The sequence below is a fragment of the Calidris pugnax genome, unplaced genomic scaffold, assembly GCF_001431845.1.
Source record: "Calidris pugnax isolate Ruff unplaced genomic scaffold, ASM143184v1 scaffold17, whole genome shotgun sequence".
NCBI classification, from domain to species: domain Eukaryota; kingdom Metazoa; phylum Chordata; class Aves; order Charadriiformes; family Scolopacidae; genus Calidris; species Calidris pugnax.
In genome coordinates this window covers 4,064,840-4,080,263 of record NW_015090794.1, presented here as the reverse complement: position 1 = coordinate 4,080,263, position 15,424 = coordinate 4,064,840, and the positions used below count along the sequence as shown (strand labels likewise).

The 15,424-nt window shown below is 45.3% G+C and overlaps 2 protein-coding genes across 3 annotated transcripts in view; one reads left to right on the top strand and one right to left on the bottom strand.

Moving 5' to 3' along the window:
* The window catches only part of UBFD1 (ubiquitin family domain containing 1), a 20,714-nt gene extending 5,447 nt beyond the window's left edge, over positions 1–15,267 (top strand). Inside the window, exons 2-8 of one of the 2 annotated variants that reach the window (XM_014936665.1) lie at positions 5,789–5,793; positions 8,758–9,024; positions 9,118–9,326; positions 10,528–10,593; positions 10,797–10,902; positions 13,312–13,394; positions 14,682–15,267. In XM_014936665.1, coding sequence (XP_014792151.1) covers positions 5,789–5,793; positions 8,758–9,024; positions 9,118–9,326; positions 10,528–10,593; positions 10,797–10,902; positions 13,312–13,394; positions 14,682–14,792 — 847 coding nt within the window. In that variant the 3' untranslated portion in view covers positions 14,793–15,267. The other variant, XM_014936666.1, reaches the window with a different exon arrangement.
* LOC106884911 (probable glutamate--tRNA ligase, mitochondrial) lies at positions 10–8,553 on the bottom strand. Its single transcript, XM_014936668.1, has 9 exons — positions 8,526–8,553; positions 7,256–7,411; positions 6,305–6,494; positions 5,544–6,016; positions 4,600–4,708; positions 3,965–4,118; positions 2,537–2,667; positions 1,052–1,187; positions 10–462 (listed from the first exon to the last, which is right to left on the bottom strand). Exons 2-9 carry the CDS (start codon positions 7,269–7,271, stop codon positions 379–381), a joined length of 1,293 nt encoding a protein of 430 aa, XP_014792154.1. The 5' UTR covers positions 7,272–7,411; positions 8,526–8,553; the 3' UTR covers positions 10–378.
* Positions 15,268–15,424: the final 157 nt, after the last annotated feature.

Below are 15,424 nucleotides of genomic sequence, written 5' to 3'. Positions count from 1 at the left end.
AAGGGACCAATCACTTGAGACGAGCCACCAGACGAGCTGGTATCACAAATAGCATTACTTTCTGTCCACATGGTCTGAATTTAAATGCTGATAAACGTCTCTTTCTCCCAACCTGGAAACCAGGCTATTTGCACAAGGTGAAAGCAGAAGGATGGACCTAAGTCTGCATCTCGTTCTTCTCCCAGACAAACTGGCTTATGCTTAGTGCAGATACACACAGACCTGGAAACACCATGGTGACACCTGCCCTGTCCAAAGCCCAGCTCATCTGATCAAAGTTAATCATGTTGAGATCAAAAAACACAGGTCTAGGACAATCACACATGCTGCCTACACCAGAGTCCACGGGCTGGCTGTCGGTATCATTTCTGTCTCATGTTAGCTAGACAGTGCTTTGTGTATTCTTCCACACACTTCTTTGGGTCCCAAAGTCACCATCATCTCAGCAACGCTCGGTCCATGCTGAAAACATAGAAGAAGTCATTGTACAAATGGAAACTTACACTTTTCAGCACGTGCTTACGATATGCATCATCATGGCGGAAATGACAGAGTGATTAGCTATCAGATTGCTGTTAGACCAAGGGCAGGGGTTTTATTAGCAATCTCGAAACGAGGGTTGTTTTTTTTTTCCCTCCTGAAGTGCTAAGAATGGTTGAACTGACCCAGAAGCATTGATGCCAGAGCCTAAGCCAGGATAAAGCTTTGCAAAACTTTGGTAGAACGTTGTTTTGAACTTTGCAAAAGCAGATTGCACATAAAATCCTGTCTTTTGCCCAAAACCTACAACCTTGCCAACACTCCTTATAGCTGGTCCAGAGGTTTTTCTAACATCGGGTTTGTGACCAGCATATTCGTGCTTTGACAACTTCTGCCTTTCTGAAACTTTCAGAAAGGCCTTTTCTTCCGGAATCGCTGGGTATCGATACATTCACTCATAAGAGAAACTGATGTCAATTCTTGCAAATACCAGTATCTTGCTATCAGAGAGAAGATAGGTGTTTTAAAAAAAAAAAAAAAAAGGCCCAGTCTGAGAATTTTTATTTTTTACCTGTTGACCACTGAGAGCCAAGCGAAGGAGCTTCATCATACTGCTGTACTTAGTCTCTTTGGTTTGCTTCTGGAGGCTTCTCAAGTCTTTGTTCAGCTCCTCCACAGTCAAAACAGCTGCCTGCCTTGTCATAAGCCTTTAGGAAAAGAAAACGTCCTTACAATCTGGGGACGTACAAAACACAGGATTCCTACCCAGAAATGACCCAGTGAGTGCCAGCTGCCTCAGACTGGTTTTGCAAAATCTTCTGGCAACAGCAGCAGCTCAAAGTAAACTCTCTTGCCCTTCACCAGGGCACTCCCTCTGCTCACTGCAGCGTTGCTGGTGTTCACGGGCACCCTCCGAGGTGGAGCTGCTTTGCCTCGATACTGCTGCTAAGACTCTGCTTTGCAAAACCATGCCTTTACTTCAACAGCACCTGGAGCAGAGCTTGTTCAGAAAAACAAGCATCAAGTTTAAATCACATAATCCTGCCAAAGACCAGGAAAACCATGGCAAAAGCAGTAAGTCTGATTTCTTTTTTAATAATATGATTTTTAGAGATGCAGCAGCCATCGCTGATACTACTCAGCCGTAGGTAGCAGTACTATTATCCAGGATAGCAAGTGATCTGACATTTAAAATACCATCACTTGGGTTCAGTTCCCACTCAGCTGTGAGAAATGACTAAGGGCAACAAGCTTTACAAATAGCTGGGAATAATAGCTCAATTTGTAGATACTGCCACCTTAATTACTGTCAAAACTGGTTTCCAGAGCTCATTTTAGTCCAGAGGTGAGATCTGAACTGGAAAGGCAACTGACATACCACCCTGCCTCGCTGCAAGGCATGGAGTAGCAGAGAGACGCAGGGCAGCACTGAAACTCCTTGGAAGTCCCCCCCCAAACTCACTGGGGAGTAGAGGGGAAGTCCTAGACTGGGCAGACTGCCATTCCAGCAATGTTTCTGAGCAGACAGAACTGCAGGCTGCTAGCCAGGGCCAAAGAAATGGAAGCAGGAAAAGCCCCCCAGGGACAAGCTCTTCAAAAGTGACAGTGATTCTGGCTGGACACAACGCGGGTTCATTCCAGAGACCCAGCAGTCTCATTACATAAACTCAATACAGCTGATGAAAACCACCTTGGACTTCTCCAGTTTGATGCTACAACAGGCAAAAGCACAGGAGATGTGGTGGCATGGGAACACCCTGCTAACACCACTGCTTTGTTTGCACTGTGCTGGCACACAAACTCAGCTGTGCTGGGTGCTTTACAAAATCCAGACGTGATAATTCTTGCTTGAGAGCATTGATATGAGCTTTCCCGCTGGCAAGCTACTTTTCAATTAAAAACACAGAATTTCTCACTGGTTATTAACTGCTGCACATTCCAAAGTAGAGGAAATTAAGTAAGAACTATAAGTATGTCCAACATCAATACAGCAGCCAAGAGCAATGCTCTGGGGCAGGCAAGGTGGGTGTCTACAGAGCTGGGAAGAGACACTTACCCTAAGACTAGTTTTCCTATTTCATCTACTTCTGCAGAAATAGTCTGTAGCTGCTCTCGGGACACCGAGGGCCTAACCCATAAGTAAGAATAATCAGATGACACCAGATTCTTCAGGAAGCTTATGTGACCCTGGAGAAAGAAAGCAAAGCTGTTACGGCTGAGGGTTAAGCTGGAGGGAACAAACACATCCTCTCTGGACTTCACAAAGAGTTAAGGTGGGTCCAAACACACCACCATCTTGTACTTCGTACTGCTCAGAGGAAATGTGAATGGCTGACATTTAGGTGGCTGAGTTTTTCACACCCAGAACCAGCTGGTGTGAGCAGGGAGGCAGAAGCAGCCCAAAGGGCCACTGCTGTGCTTGTGCTGCAGAGCCGCGTGCGAGCTGAGTCAGAGTTAGCCCGGGGAAGTGGCTGCCCATGTTCATCTGCTGCCTTGCCACAGACACAGTCACATGAGTCACCGTCCCGATGCCACAGCAAAGCCTTCACGCTGGAACTGCCGGGTCTCTTCCTGCCCTTATAAAGAAGGCTTTATTCTTCACAAGCCAAGTCCTCAAGATACTACAGCAGCATCCCAAGGGCAGACTGGGAAACAGCGGGGCTCACCCTCCTTCCTGGCATTGGGAAGAGCCACAATATCTTCTGTCCCCCTTACAGCTGGCACTCTGTCACTTAGCTGAGACCAGGGCTCCCAATGCACAAACCCCACTAGAGGTTGCTTTGACTTTGCTTCCAAAGTGTGGAGCAGCAGCAAAGCAGAAGCACCTTATGCTGCCCAGAAGCTAGAGGTGAGCAGTCTCCTGGCATGAGGGGCCCTGGACCTTCCCATCTCAAGCCAGCCGCATCCTGGGCTTCAGGAGGAGAAGCACAGCTTGGAGCTTGTCACCACTTACCTAGACAAAGCCACAGCTGACCTGATCCCACACCATTGACAGTCCTGCTATGGAGACCAGAGAGGTCTCCAAGAAATATCCTACAAGTCTATGATTCGCTTCCACAGCAGGGACATGTCTTCCCTCTGCTGGCTCAGCAAAGTATGGATGAGCTTACAACTCTGCAAAGACCACCATGCCTGTTCCTACAGATCAGCTAACTATATAATTGGAGGTGTTCAAGGCCAGGCTGGATGGGGCTTTGAGCAACCTGGTCTAGCAGGAGGTGTCCCTGCCCATGGCAGGGGGGTAGGAACTCGCTGATCTTTAAGGTCCCTTCCAACTCAAACCATTCTATGATTCTATGATTCTGTGATTTTGGCATTCAGCACACACACAACCCCTTGAGCTGGCAGCGACAGCCATTTGCAGCCTGCAGAGCTTCACAGCTCAGATCAAAGCAGTGCCCAGGACTCAGCTGAGTCTTCATCCAGGAATCCCACAAAACCTAAACTCCCCAGAACGGTGACGCAATGCTATCCCTGGTCATACTTTTCTCAGCAGGAGGACTCGCTCCACATACTCCTTTTCTAGAACCTCTTGATCCACTTGTTGATCTCCATAGACGTGCTCCACCAGCAACTGCACTTCTCTAATTAGCTTCTGTCGCAGTCCTTCATGCTCAATATGACGGGTGAGGTGAATCCTGTAACAAAGAAGAAAACTGCTTTTGGACTGGTTTGGGGTTAGATTAAATCTAATCATCCCAATCTCATGACATTAACCAATTAAAACTATTAGAAAAGCAACAATAAACTCCAGACAGACATAGATGCAGTCACTCTCAGTAGCACAACATCCCCGTAGCGCATGAGTGCAGAAGTTCCCTCTGGAAGTGTTGCCTCTTTAGATGTTATTTTGAATCTAAACTTAAAACTTTGCATCCTCTTTGCTACACACCATCTGCCCAGGCTTTTAGAGTGCACCCAACACCAGTGTCCAAGCACAGGACGGGAGAGGAAACAGGAACAGTGTGAACTTACATTTTGCTCTAACACAGCCAAAAAGCCACTGCGCTAGGACCACGCTTGAGCCAATAAACAAAATTGCCAGACAAAGCCAAGTGCTAGGAATAAATCCTCACTGATGAGAATTATTAATTTTAAAATTGCCACTGATATTTATACCTGTTGAATTCTGGGAGTTTTTCAAGATCCAGGAGAGCAGAATGGGTTGTGATTCTGCCTATTTCAAACTGCGGGATCAGCTCCTCCAAAGTCCTCCCCATCTGTTTCTCTGCAAAATAACCCAACAAGGGAATGATACACACCCACTCCTCTGCAGGGAACTACCGTCGCTGCTTGTCATTGCAAGCCTCAGGCTCCAGGCTGGGACAGCAGCACAGCCAAGGAAGAAGTGACACAGGAGAGACACTTTTCGCTGTGTTAACAGGGATGTATCCCAAAAAACAGGAGGGAACTTGTAGCAGGCATGCATGAGAAGCTGCCCTCTCCCTAAGAGCAGGCCCTGCTAACTACTGGCGAGCAACTGGAAACCGGGTCGCTCTGCTTGGCTCTTCAGTGGAACACCCCTTGCATCAGTCACCCAAAAAGCAGTAACACTCAGCCAGGAGGCTCCACTGCCCAAGAGAGGTTTCATTCCCAAGCAGAGTTCCCAAAGCACAAGTTAATTTGTGATCCCCACACAGCAAGAACAACAAAAGGAGTCATTGACTCAACTTCACATGGTCTTTCAGGTTAAACAAGAAGCGCGACCGATGTAATACACGACATTGCAATTATTAACCATAGCATACAAGTTTTCCCAAGAGTTCGCAGACAGTTTCTTCTCCTTGAGATGAATGTTGTCCCAGATGGGAACCCATTAAGCATCAGACTCGTTTTAAATGGCTGCAGGGGCAGAAAGATTCCCACCATTTCCAGCACACCACCCAGTCTTTCACAGGAGCTCTGCAGATGCCCCAGTGGCATTTCAGTGACAGATTGGTCATGATTATTTCCTGATCCCTTCAAAAGCTTTCAGAGATCTTGGCTACTAAAATAAACCTAACCCATTCCCTAAAGTCAGCATCAAGAAGTGTCCTAGCAAGTATCGAGCCTGTTGTCGTTACCTGTGAATCCAGAGCCACAGTTGGTGATGATGTCCAGCAGAGCCTCTGGCAAGTAGCCATCCCGAGCAAAACGCTCCAGAAAAATGTCCCCCTGCCTTTTTGACAGCTTGCCACCGTCTTTGTTCAGAAGCAGTGGGAGGTGACCAAACTGAGGGGGATCCCAGCCAAAGGCTTTGTAGAGAAGGAGATGCTTGGACGTCGAAGTCAGCCACTCAGTTCCGCGCAGAACGTGGCTGATGCCCATGTGATGGTCATCCACCACATTGGCCAGGTGGTAAGTGGGGAAGCCATCCCCCTTGAGAATCACTGGGTCACCTTCCACGTCAGCCACTTCGTGCTTGTTCCAGCCATAGACCAGGTCCTGAAAGGGTTCCACCCCCTTCTCCAGCCGGAAGCGGACTACCCAGTCAAGGCCTTGTGACAGCTTCTCAGCCACTTCTGTGGGCGTCAGGTGCCGACACCGGTTGTCATATCTTTGAGAAAGGAAAACGAAGGTCTCAGTTCAACACAGGCCAACCCCACCAACCATTTCCACATCCCCAAAACTCTAAATCAATCCTTAAATTTTAGTTGTAACCTTCCCACTATATGTCCAGTCAAACTACCTCATCTCTGGGGGTCACTCCCCCTAAGCCTGTAAGGATTACGCTGGCTTCTCTCTACAGGCAGCGAGATGACAACCCTATTGCCCTGTACGTTGTCGTAAGTTTTTGCAAGCATGCAGCACAGAAGGAACCACCCAGGGGACAAGGAATCCCTACCGCGGGGTCTGCTGGCTCCGCAAAGCCTCCTTCTTCAGCAGTTCCAGGCGCTGAGGGGTACAAAAGCAGCGATACGCCGCCCCGCTCTCCAAAAGCACGTCGCTGGCGCTCCTATAAAGGTCAAGCCTCTGTGACTGCTGGTAGGGGCCGAAGGAACCACCACGGCGAGGACTCTCATCGGGGGGAATACCTGAAATATCAGTATGGTGGGACTTAGAAAGGCCATAAAAAGGCAGAGCAAAACCCATCAATGGAGCACAACGAATGAAAATGAAACAGGGACGAATGAAGATGAAACAAAGACAGTTTCTGCTCCAGGGCAGCCAGCTGATGGCATCTGGCTAGCACAGGACTCACTTCCCTGGACTCAGAAGGTAAACAGCAGCCAAAATCATCAGAGTTTAGAGTGCTGTGTGTGAATCAACAAACAGAAAAAACCCCAAACCTCATAAAAAGCTGATACACCACTTAAAGCAAAATTCAGTCAGGTGTACACACATAAAGTAGCATCTACCCTTTTTATAGTAAAGAACACTCATACCACAAAAATACAGTTGAGACTGTAGCCAATTATTTTACCTACCTCAAAGTATATTACTCAACAGCAAAGTCCTAGGCCCTTAAAGCTCACCTACCCATTAACGGCAGCATCTGTGGGATCTGGCTCTAACTTTATGACAACTGTTCATTCCAAAACCACCCTCACTTCTAGTTCTTAAGCTCAAAAAGAAGCAGAGGATTCAAAATGCAAACTGACACCTCCAGATCCCCTTTAGCAAGTACTCCCTATACAGACAATCTACCAGTTGACAGTGAGGTCTGCGAGCTCCAACTTCTGACCTTTCCATCACGTCCCTCGGGCACAACCTTTGTTACACCTGCACATTGGGCCACTTTCACAAAGTTTGATCTTTCTCAGCGGGTTAAGAAACGACAGACATTTGTAAATACCTGCCCAATCCAGCATATCTTCTATTCCCTCCGCAGCTCCAGGCACCACTCGATTTTGATCTGTATCCTCCACTCTCAAAATAAAGGTCCCTTGGTGCTTTTTGGCAAAAATGTAATTGTACAAAGCAGTGCGAAGGCCACCCAAATGCAGAAAACCTGTTATCGTGTGGAAATCAGAGGAGATAATAATAATTAAGGCCCAAAAAAGAGATTTTAAAATATGAACTGGAAGGGGGAATGCCACCTGTCGTGGGAATTGATATCAAAGGCTACCTGGGGGGGGCAGGGGGGTGTGCTGCACGGGCACTAATTGGCTTTGGAGGTCTTTGCTATGGAACTAACTTATCGGTAACTGCCTTCCAAGAGCGTATTCCCTGGAGCGAACTGGGAACCAGCTCTAAGCTGGCATGTGGCAGGAAATACCGTTTGATGGAATTGTCAGAGTTGGAAGGGACCTCCAGAGATCATCTAGTCCAATCCCCCTGCCAAAGCAGGGTTGCCCAGAGCACATCACTCAGGACTGTATCCAGGTGGGGCTTGAAGAGAGAAGGGGACTCCATGACCTCCCTGGGCAGCCTGTTCCAGGGCTCTGACACCCTCACCAGAAAGAAGTTTTTCCTCGTATTTGAGTGGAACTTCCCATGTTCCAGCTTGTGCCCGTTGCCCCTTGTCCTGTCAGCAGGAATCACTGAAAAGTCTGGCTCCGTCATCCTTGAACCCACCCTTTAGGTACTTGTATAGATAGATAAGGTCTCCCCTCAGCCTTCTCTTCTACAGGCTAAAGAGCCCCAGCTCTTCGAGCCTTTCCTCACAAGGGTCCTTGAACCCACCCTTTAGGTACTTGTATAGATAGATAAGGTCTCCCCTCAGCCTTCTCTTCTACAGGCTAAAGAGCCCCAGCTCTTTGAGCCTTTCCTCACAAAGCAGGTGCTCCAGTCCCTCCACCGTCTCAGCTGCCCTACCCTGGACTCTCTCCAGCGGTTCCCTGTCTCTCTTGAACTGGGGAGCCCAGAACTGATCTTCCACGGGAAAGCACCAAATAACTTTCCCTTATTCCTGACACGACGCGACAGGCTGCAGCTGAGCCGCCTTTATTTCCACACTGACCGGGCGGCTCCAACCCGGGAGGGAGTGGGGGCTCCCTTCCCTCGGCAGAGGCAGCGGGTACCTCAGCGGAGCGCCCGGCACCGGCAGCCTCCCCGCTCCTGGTGTGTTTCGATTCACGTTTTCCAACCCAAAGCCCGCAGGGGGGGAGGGGAGCGGGGGTTACCTGTGGGGCTGGGCCCGAACCGTACCCGCGGTCCCGGGCGCGGCGAGGCGAGGCGGCGGGCGGTAGAACGGGGTGGGGCGGGGAAACGGGGAGGTGCCGGGGCGGGGAGTCGGCCCTCGGGGCGGTCTGTGAGCGGCGCTCCCGGGCTGGAGCGCGGGCCGGGACCGGGCCGAGCCGAGCGGGCCGGGGCAGCTTCCCTCTGGCCAGGCTCTTCCTGTCCGCTCGCCCGCAGGTGCCGAGGAGCCGGGCATGGAGGCGGAGGCGCAGGAGCTGCCGTTGGGCTGCGGCGGAGAGGGCGGCTCGCCGGCGGCAGGGAGGTCTCCGGAGGGCGAGGAGCGCCGGGATCCCCCCCAGGCGTCTGTCAGCAACGGCGGCGACGCGGAGAGCGGGAAGGAGCTGGTGGAGCTGAAGGTTATCTGGAACAAGAACAAGTACGACGTGAAGTTTTGCCTGGACAGCACGGGGGCCGAGCTGAAGCAGAAGATCCACTCCCTCACAGGTCTGTCGGGGTCACCGCCGCCTCTCCTGCCTCAGCCCCTGCCTCCTCTCACCCCTCTCAGGCTGTCTCCTAACCCTTATTCTTGCCTCTTAGGCCTTCCCCCTGCTATGCAGAAAGTTATGTTCAAGGGACTTCTACCAGAGGAGAAAACGTTGCGGGAAATCAAAGTAACAAATGGAGCAAAAATAATGGTTGTCGGCTCTACTATCAACGATGTCTTAGCAGTAAATACGCCCAAAGAAGCTGCTCAACAGGAGGTCAAAGCTGAAGAAAATAAAAAGGAGCCGCTTTGCAGACAAAAGGTTATTGATGTCTCCGTAATCCGTGGTGTGGGGGAGCTGTCAGATTTACGTGGTTTTCTTGTAATACTCTGCAGTCACCTTTGGGTCCTGTGCAGCCTCAGCAGGCTGGGGTTTCTCTTCTCACAAAAAGCAATAGGTGAAGGGCTCTGTGCAGGGGAGTTCTAGCAGCAGGAAAGTAGCCCAGTAGAGGCTGGGGCTTTGCAAGACACCACTTGTGCTGGTGCCAGGCACAGTCTAGCATTTCAGACAAGAAATGGTAACTAGTAGAAATATTTTGTGGTTGTTAGCTCAGACGCAGTCGAAATTAGTTACATCTGAAAACTAACTGATTTTTGTTGGCATAAAAGAACTTGATCTCCAAAGCTTGCCCTTTAAATGAACACCAAGAGAGCAGTTCTTTTAGCTGTCCCAGCGCTGAAAGGAACCTGGGTGTTGAATTCTCCTCCTGCATGTTGTGCTGCCTCTGAGTAAGAAATGAAGTACAGCACAGTGAGACTTGCTTTGCTGGCAGCGCTGCAGTCTTGTGGGGCTGATAAAGGATTTTCAGCTCAAGGTATTACCAGCCCCATATCTTCCTCAAAATAAATTGAATTAAAAACAATTAAGTAGCGCATCATTGAACTGCAATCTTTATGAAACATGCTTTTGTTTTTCTATAATTTGTCATAGTTCACGTTCACTGTAAGTTCCATCATTGCTTAAAGGTACTTGGCAACTTACAAGCTGTGAGCATGGTTTTCTTAGTTACTACTGCTCTAATCTGGTCTGGTTTGTTGCTGTGTTGCGGTATGTTGCACTGTCAAATGTGGAGGGTTTTCTGCTGTTCACTGGATATAACACTTGACTGTTAAAACTGTCTTGCCAAATGCCAGCTATGTGATTCAGCATGTACAATATTGAAGTGGGACTCGGGGTTCTTTAATATTTTTTATAGATACATATTTATGTGTATGTATATTCTAGAAGGAATATCATCCTTTGCATTACACTGGGGTTCTAGTTATTTATATAATTTCTCTAGACTGTCATAGAAAGTCTCATTTAACTTTGAAAATTAACCGTTTCCTGTGTGATAAATGACTGTGAAGAGTCCTTAACTGTCTCTTAATGCTATTGGGATATGGTCACGGGTGCAGCTGGAAGTAAATTGAAAAGCTCTGTTGTGTTTGTGTAAATTCTAATTTCTGGTTTTATATTGTAGCAACACAGGAAAGTATTGGATAAAGGAAAACCTGATGATGTGATGCCTTCTGTTAAAGGTGTTCAGGTAGGTAAATAAGTACTTGAGACATTGTCATAATCAGGAGAGAGAGAGATGTTTTTTGTGGTTTGAGACCTTTCTTTGCCGGTTCAATCGTTCCTTGCTATCTTGGTAGAAAGATGGATCGTCTTTATGCTTTAAAAGTTAAGAGGATATGTTTTTTCCTCTTAAAGTCCTTGTCTGTGACTTACTGTGTTGTCTCTTTGTAGGAACGCCTGCCAACAGTGCCATTATCTGGCATGTACAACAAGTCAGGGGGGAAAGTAAGATTGACCTTTAAACTTGAGCAAGACCAACTATGGATTGGTACAAAAGGTGAGCGACTCCAAAACTCTGTGATGAATAAATGGTACTTGGGCTGTAAGTGAATTGTGTGACCTACAAATAGGTTCTGGTGTGACTAAATTGTGTTTAGGGAATAGTGTTGGTATTGTAATACTTCAAAACTAAATTTTGCTTCCTCTTCTCAAATGCTGTTTTCCCACATCATTGAATATTACTTGATGTTTTATTTCTGTTCTTGAAAAACTCAAGTTCAGTTGTGCCAGTAGACTGATGTTCCAATCTGCTATTCATAGCTCCAAATGTAAATTATAATGTTTGGCATTTCTAGCATATCTCAAAAGCACTTCATAAACATTGGTCTGGTGCCAGCATCGCGTAGAGGCTCAATGACTTGGCTGGGACTCAAAAGGGAATCTTAGAACTGGGATTAAAACCTAGGAGTGCTGGCATCTCTGTCATTATCTGTCCTTTCAACCAAAATTAGTTGGGTGTCTTGTTTCAGTGATGTACAACTGCAGAAACTATGGCATGTGTTGCTGTGCAGAGGAATCAGTTTACCGTCTTGAGTGATGCCAGGAGGAGCTGAAAGTGCCGTGGTGATAACGTGCATTGCTGAGGACGTCTCAGATAACCTCCTGCCTCCAAAGGAAGCTCTGCTCCTTTAGTTTGACCAGGATGGGGCAATATTATAGTGACGAGCAAGAAGAATATCAGTGCTTGCTCACTGTCCCAGTAAAGTAACCTTATTGGATGGTAATATTAGCTTTGGATGGCACGTCCAGCTGCTACATTATTTCCAAAGTAAGCAGAAATCTCGGAAGTTTTTGACCTTTCCTTTGTAGGACTTGATTGTGAAGTTTTTTCTGGCTTTAAAACCTCTGTTGGTACTAGTTGAGTAATTTTTTTTCTGTTCTCCTGGGCTATGTGATGGAGTTCTTTTTCCTTTATAGGCTGGGCAGCCAGATCTCTTTGTTATTGATAGCGTGTTCTAAATGCATGGTCAATATTTAGACCTTTTAAATTTAATTTAATCCTTTTTCTTCACCTTCTAGATGAGTTTCAAGTTTACTATTTCTAAAGTGTTCTAGATGAGTGTTTCTTAAGCTGTGAAATTTGACCCTTCTTGTAGTCATCTGTCTTTCATGTAACCTGTTTCCCTACTTCCCCAAATTAGCAGCGGCTTGCTTCCTTTAGGGAATGGTTGTAATTGCTGAATGTTGTTGGGAAAACTCCCTCCTGCTCAGAGAGATTCATGGCAGATGCATGGAGTGGCTAGGATATGCACGGAAGGGCTAGGATAAAACCAACTGGGTGCTAACACAGTTTTTCACTTGCTAGTCCTGGAAAGCTGGAACTGATTCTCCCCCACGCAGCTTTCCTGTGCTTCACAGATCGCTCTGTGTGGTTTTGTAGTCTAAAGTTTGGTGTAGGCAGGTGTTTCACAGATGCTCTGTGTCATTTTCGTAGAGGCACTGATAATATGGATTGGGTTTGTTGGTGCAATACTGTGAAGAGTAACTCTTTTTGCACTTGTTTAGCATCCTGCAAAGTGGATGTTCCAAGTCTGACTGGGGTAGTTTGGTTTAGCTACTGCACTGAGGTAGAGCATTTTTGTCTTTGCATAATTAAGTTTGTCTTCCCTGGGTGCCTATTTTAGGTAGGTGCTTTTTTTCTGGATCACACAAATTCCTTAGATATATCTAAGGACTTAATAGTTCAGTTCCTCCTTTGCAGAGTGTTTATGGTTTTCTCTTTCTGTATCCGTAGAAGATAATTTTAGGCTGTCACTGAAAGGAAGGATCTTGGAGTTAAGTCTTCTGAAAGAATGAGGACAGAACTGAGACAGAAAAAGTCTGCACGAACCATATGCTTTGTCATTCTTGTTGGTTACCTCTGGCTGACATTACTCTGTCATCTAATTGTAGTCATAATTTCTTTTTCGGTTTCTTTTTTTGTTTCTTTCCCTGTTTACTCATTAATATTTCCTTCCCTGTACTTTTATAGTTTAATTCCAGTATAAAACCAGGACTAGGCTTTCAAAGAGCTAATTAGCCTGTCTTCATTCAGCTTTCAGCCTTGTCCTTTCTGTTGAGCTTAGTATAATCCTTGGTAGCCAGACCTGAGTGTCCCTACACTTGGACCAGCTTTCACTACGGTGAGTAATTCTGCTGGCCCAAGTGGAGTCCCTTCTGGGGAGACATAAAATGTGAGGAATTGCGTGATCCACTTTTGGATTCCTTTTAAGTATTAGTGTTCCAGCTGTGGGGTATGTGGTAATGTGGAAAACATGCTTTTCAGCAGCAGGTATCCAAAGCTCACCCAAAGAGGAGATTGCTGGCGTGAAGAGCTTTTGGAAGTAATGGAGGTGGTATTTGAAATTAATATGAAATACTACTTCCTCATATGTCAGAAATAATACTTTGATCAATTTTAATGTAGAGAGAACAGAAAAGTTACCCATGGGGTCCATTAAAAATGTGGTGAGTGAACCTATTGAAGGACATGAGGATTATCACATGATGGTAAGTAATGTCTCTACTTTAATAATATCAATCTAATTGCTTCATGCCAATACACAGAAGTAAGCTTTAAAACAGAGCAAGTTGGAGGCCGATGGTAATGCCAGCCTCATGAGTTGTGGAAGATGGGAACGTGGACATGGTCTGCTGTCACGGTGTAAATATTTTGAGTAGCATATTGAGTATCTGCTGTTAGGGAAATCTGGACTAGTTTCACACAAAAATTAGTGCTTAAGTAATACTTCATATCTTCTGCTGTCTTGTGACAGTGTTAAAACAGCAAAAATACCCATGATATAGCTCATTAAGAAATAATGTTAGTGATATTTTCCTGTACCTAGTTTATTTTCTGGTTTCTGTTGTATTTATATAAACAAGAGTCCTTGCTGAAGGTTAAAAAAAAAAGGTAGTGATTTGATACTGTAATTTTTTTTTTCATATGTGACTTTCTGAAAAACTGGTTTTGGGTCTAGAAAAGTAACACATTTAAGAAGGGAGCAGTGCTAATTCTACTGAATTTTTGGCTGTTTCTTTCAATTTTTTTGACATTTTGCTTTCCAAAGTACAGTAGCTAAATTTAATGTTGAAGTAAGTTCCTTGTATAAGTCTCTTCCCTTCTTTAGAGGAAGAAAGGGGAGATCTTATACCTTACAGTTACTGCCTGCAGGAGGGTATTGATCTAGTCCTTGTCCAAATACTTGATTATTGATTCCCCTGTGTAAGAAACTGTCCTCGTCAGAATATGATACAATAAACTCTTTATCCTGCAACAACAGCAGAGGTTATTGTCATGCCATGGTGCTCCTCTCCTATTTATACTGACTTAAGTTGAAGATAGGACATTATGTCTAAATATAAAATTCCGTGAAATTTTATGACTATGAAAACATAGTCATTGTCTTATTTAGTTCCTGTTTGGCTTCTCAGCTCTGTGCACATTGCTCATTTCTTTAGAGACTTTGAATTATGCTTCAGATTCTGTCTGCCAGAATAATTTCCTCACATTCCTGAAACTGGCCAAGAGGTTTTGTTGCTGCTATGATATCTTGAAAGGAAAGAGCTTCTCGTTTTAATTTATACTTTGCAGTCCTTGTCTCTCTGAGGAATGGTTGTGTTTTGGTTCTTATTTTTAATTGCTTACCGAATATATTGTAGTGTGCACTAAGGGTTTGAAGGAGGCAGTAAGTATAAGAGACTTGACTGATTTTTGTAGTGGATGAGCTGTATCTGTCCACTGGTGTAAGCTGTTCTGTTTCCCATTTGTAAATGTTGTCATTTTTAACTTTGCAGGCATTTCAGCTGGGCCCAACAGAAGCATCTTACTACTGGGTCTATTGGGTACCAACTCAATATGTTGATGCAATCAAAGACACGGTGCTGGGAAAGTGGCAGTATTTTTGAAAGCACGCTCACCTCTGGCACAGGAAAATGACACAAAGCTAAGGACACTGCTGGGAGAGGCCTCCAACATCCCTGGATGTGATAGTCCTGGAACTTATTAATAAAATATGATAAACGAGGCATTGATGGAAGCCAGAGGTGATGTTCTTTCACCATTAGTTTACTTTTAACTTAAAAATTTCACCATCCCTTTTCTGCAGTCAGCTTCAACCATATTTAAAGCAAATACAATGGAAATCAATAAATCTGAATTCACAAAATATTGTGTGTAATACACTTAAATCTGCTGAGAGTTGATCTTCCAATTTAGTTTTAAAAAGAAAATATTACAATGTATTATTGAGGATTTTTTACATGGTTTGAACAAAAACAAATATTTTCATAATCTTTCAGTTACAAGCGTTAGACTTAATTTAGTTACTTGGTTGTGACTGAGAATTTCAGAAACAGTTTTTTAAAAATAAAACTTTAAACAGTATGCAAAATTGATGTTTAGTAAGCCATATTCTGCTGGCCCTTTTATTTCAGGTTTGAATCTTTGGTAGCAAAACTCTAATTTTGGTTTTTTTTTTTTTTTTTTTTTACCCAATAAGGCCCTGTTTTTTTTTCTGGTTTTTTTTTTTTTTTCTCTT